The sequence below is a fragment of the Lactuca sativa genome, chromosome 3 (assembly GCF_002870075.4).
Source record: "Lactuca sativa cultivar Salinas chromosome 3, Lsat_Salinas_v11, whole genome shotgun sequence".
Lineage (NCBI taxonomy): Eukaryota > Viridiplantae > Streptophyta > Magnoliopsida > Asterales > Asteraceae > Lactuca > Lactuca sativa.
Genome location: NC_056625.2, coordinates 14,374,463 through 14,378,313, shown reverse-complemented (window position 1 = coordinate 14,378,313; position 3,851 = coordinate 14,374,463). Strand labels below are relative to the sequence as shown.

The 3,851-nt window shown below is 36.6% G+C and overlaps 1 protein-coding gene across 1 annotated transcript; it reads right to left on the bottom strand.

The window, feature by feature from the left end:
- Positions 1-1,019: 1,019 nt before the first annotated feature.
- Positions 1,020-3,164, bottom strand: LOC111886508 (F-box/kelch-repeat protein At3g61590). Its single transcript, XM_023882762.3, has 2 exons — positions 2,842-3,164; positions 1,020-2,451 (listed from the first exon to the last, which is right to left on the bottom strand). Exons 1-2 carry the CDS (start codon positions 2,842-2,844, stop codon positions 1,222-1,224), a joined length of 1,233 nt encoding a protein of 410 aa, XP_023738530.2. The 5' UTR covers positions 2,845-3,164; the 3' UTR covers positions 1,020-1,221.
- Between the last annotated feature and the right edge of the window lie 687 nt (positions 3,165-3,851).

Sequence of the window (3,851 nt, the reverse complement as noted above, 5' to 3'; positions counted from 1 at the left end):
AAATGGAGTAAATAGTGTTTTATTTCTAACCGTACTCCATTTTCTATCATATTTTTTACCCCAAAAAGTATATTTCTAGAATATTGTATTGTTATAACTTATATATATTGTCAAATACACACAACTACTAATTAAACTCTATATTTATGATTAATTAATATAAATTAGTATATAACATGATATTATAAAACAATGTTCGAATTGGGCAAAAAAAAAAAAAAAAAAAAAAAAAAAAAAAAAAAAAAAAAAGAATATCACAGACACAGAGCATTGTTCTCAAGTGAACTACATTTGTTTAAAAGTCCCTAAACTTAAACTTAGATACTTTAAGTGATGAACCAATGAGGAACTTTAGCAATTGGAATGATCAAGGTCGGCGATTAAGTTACTAACCATCATTTTCATCATCGTTATCCATTTTTGGGATGGTGCGATAACGTATACTCATAATAAGTCATATCTTGGATCTCTCAAGATATCAACAATGAGGAACTTTGCTTATTTTCTTGCGTATAAGAGTTTAACAATTTAAGTGTCTACAGTGAATTTACCATACAAAATTATTCATGGTGTCCCTACAACATAAGGGACAAATAAGTTTTGGAAAAATAACTATCCAATCCTCAACTATACCTGTTTGTATTTATAAACGGACCCCATGCATATTTCACCCACCGAATATCCAACAAATAGTTTTAAAAAAAATGATTCCGTTATATCATAGACATAGATATAGATATGTTAAGATTTAAGAACACAAGTTGTTGTCCATTGTGGCCCCGAAGAATGGCTCACAGCCATAATTATACGACCCAAAGCACCATGCGAAATCCGGCTCATGACCCAACCCAAAAAAAAAAAAAGATCGCTTCACCAAAAGCCAAATCTTGAAACGGGTAAAAAATGGTGACATGGTACACCCCATGGGTCCTATGCCAGACCCGACCAGACCCTCGCCATTTCACATTTTGTCAAATCACTACACATGACATGGGTTCACCAAATAACAAGACAGACAATAATTCAAGATTTTAAATACCCATTAAAACCAACAAGAACGCATATGTTTTCCCAGAAGAAAAAAAAAACCAACATCAGATCAGATCATGTATAATAATAGAAGCAAAAATCGAGATTTTAAATACCCAAAAAGGGATTTTTTTTTTCTAAAAAAAAAAAAAAACAAGATGCAAAAATTGTCTCAACAAGAAACCTCGATTCTTACAGATACTGAAGCCGAGGTTCAAAGCAAAATCCAGAAAAGATTTCAAGAGGAAACTTCTTATGCATCATACACCTTTGAGACCAAAACCATTGTCTTTTATCCATATCATACACAAGCAAAGCTGTCCCACCATAACTCTGTATATATATGAGATCACCACCACCACTACTAGCAAACACATCATCTAATTCCCCAAAACCCTGCACAAATTTATGAGGCATTCTGCTAATTTCCATCCATTCCTTCCCATTCAAAACCCAGATCCCAATTCCCTTAATTACCCCTGGTCTATCCTGTCTCCCAATACCCCCAACAAGCACAAGCTTCCCTTGAACACTCATCAACCTCCCACAAGTAAGCACACAAGGTGCTGGAATTACCGATTCCTCCCTCAAAACAGATTCCATTTTGTCAAGATTGTAAGTTATTAACCCATGAGAGTTCTGAAAATCAAATCTCCTCGTGCAAAAGACCAAAATGTACAAAACATTGTCACATATCACACTCACGTCCCCTGGTCTCCACCCGTGCATAGTCATCCCCATCACTGGGGTTAACCATGTCTTTCCGTTTGAGTTATAAACATGAATACAAACATCCCATAACAGGAAATCAACAGAAGATTGAATTGACCTGATGACAGAGATTGTGTATTTTGAGTTTGACTGGTCAACGGAGAATGCTAATGCGGTGTACACGGAAAAACCGAGGTTTGGTGGGTTCTTGATGGTCTCGTATTCGCGAGAAATAGGGTTACAAATGTACATTTCTTTACTGGTTTCATCATCCATGAAGCAGACAAGCCCACATGATGGAGCTATGTGCCATGTGTGATGCACCATGAATGGGAGCTCAAAGTTGTACCATTTTCGGAGACCCGAATCGTAAAGATAACCCACCGGTTCGACTGAGCTTGTGAACATGAAGTACCAGGTTTTTTCGGACAGGAAGTTAGCATCGTTTAAGGTGAATTTCTTGGAGTGGACGATTTGGTTCCATTTTTTGCAGACGCATGATGCTTTGAAGATGGCTGATAATGGGAGGCAAGCTAGGATTCTTTCCTGGATGTCGTCTGGGAGGATGTCAAATGGGACTGGGTTTTCTTCTTGTTTTTGATCGTTTTGTATGAGTTCCAAATTAGGAAGGAAAACCCCGGTTCCTTTTCTGGTGAATTCAGTCTCTTCGTCAGACCATGAAGCTTCATTCACATAGAAATTGAAAGACTCCTGAAACACAATCAAGGTAGAGGCAATTTCTTCTTAAAAAAACAAACCAAAAATGGGGTGGATTACTGCCGAATGATTTCGAAACTGTACAAATTGAAGGCAATATGACCTAAATTTTCTCCAATTTGAGTTCGTGATGGTGAAAAAATAGTGTATCAGCAACAAAACCTACCATTACCGTTAACTAATCTCGGTAGGTGAAACTTAATCTGAGATCGGTGTTAAAGAAACGGTATCAAAATCCTTAAAGTTTGGCAAATTCGTAGTGAAATTGAGAACATGAAAAACATAGATCGATTATTTAAAGAATGTTAAGATCAAAATGAACCATAATAGACACCAATCGCAGATACATAAAAATGAATTTCAAAAGGGGGTTAGAGTTCATACCATGGTGGGAACGATGAGAGCGACCGGAGCAGGTGGTGAGCGTTGAACCGGTCTCCAGACTTGCTTACAACCAGGTGGAGGTCTCTGTGTTCATCAGAAAAACACAAAAATTTCAGACAATTATAGGGAAAGCAGATAGATCCCAAAAATTGTTCCTAGGGTTTTTTTTGCCGATTCGATGGATCAATTCATTAAATGCCGATTATTGCCTTTAATTAACATCCCTTTTCGACCTCGCAGAAAAAACCGATGAACAACCTCGTGGTGCATTTGGGCCGGGGTACAGTGGGGGTTTGTGGATGCGTTACAAAGAGCGAGAAGAACAGTGACGTGGTCTTCTCTGATTGGTTGATGTATCCACGTGGATTATGGTTTCAAGGAGACAAAATTGGTGGTTTCTGCGACAAAATCAACGGTCCAAGACAATCCTCGCAGTGCGTGGATCACAAGAGTAGATCCTGGCCGTTGAATTTTACCGATCCCCCGCATCACCGAACTAATCCCGTAAATTGCCAGCAAATTTGTTTGATCGATCAAATCACATCATATGAACTTGGAAATCCTTTAATTTGCATCGATTTTGGTAATCTTTTAATGTTAAAATATGTATCGGTTAAATAATCGTGACAATTAAAACCATCAATTTAAAATGTATTCTTTCTTCCAAAGAGGAAATTGTTTTTTTTTTTTTTTTTATCAAGAATTAAAGAATATGTGTATAACGATGTATGCAGCAATAGCATCAGACCTCGAAATCCCTATTGAGATGAGTGTATAAACATGTATATCAATGAGAAATAAGAACCAAAGATGTGTGTGTGCATACCTTGTATCTTAGCCTCCATGACCTATACATCTCCGAAGGAGATGGGTATATGTTCTGTATCTAAAATGACAGAAAAGTTATTTGAAATTTTGTAATGATTTATGTGTTTTAGAAACACAACGATTTGGGCATTTATTTATATATATATAAATGCATGGTATTTGAAATTTATTCACTTTAATCC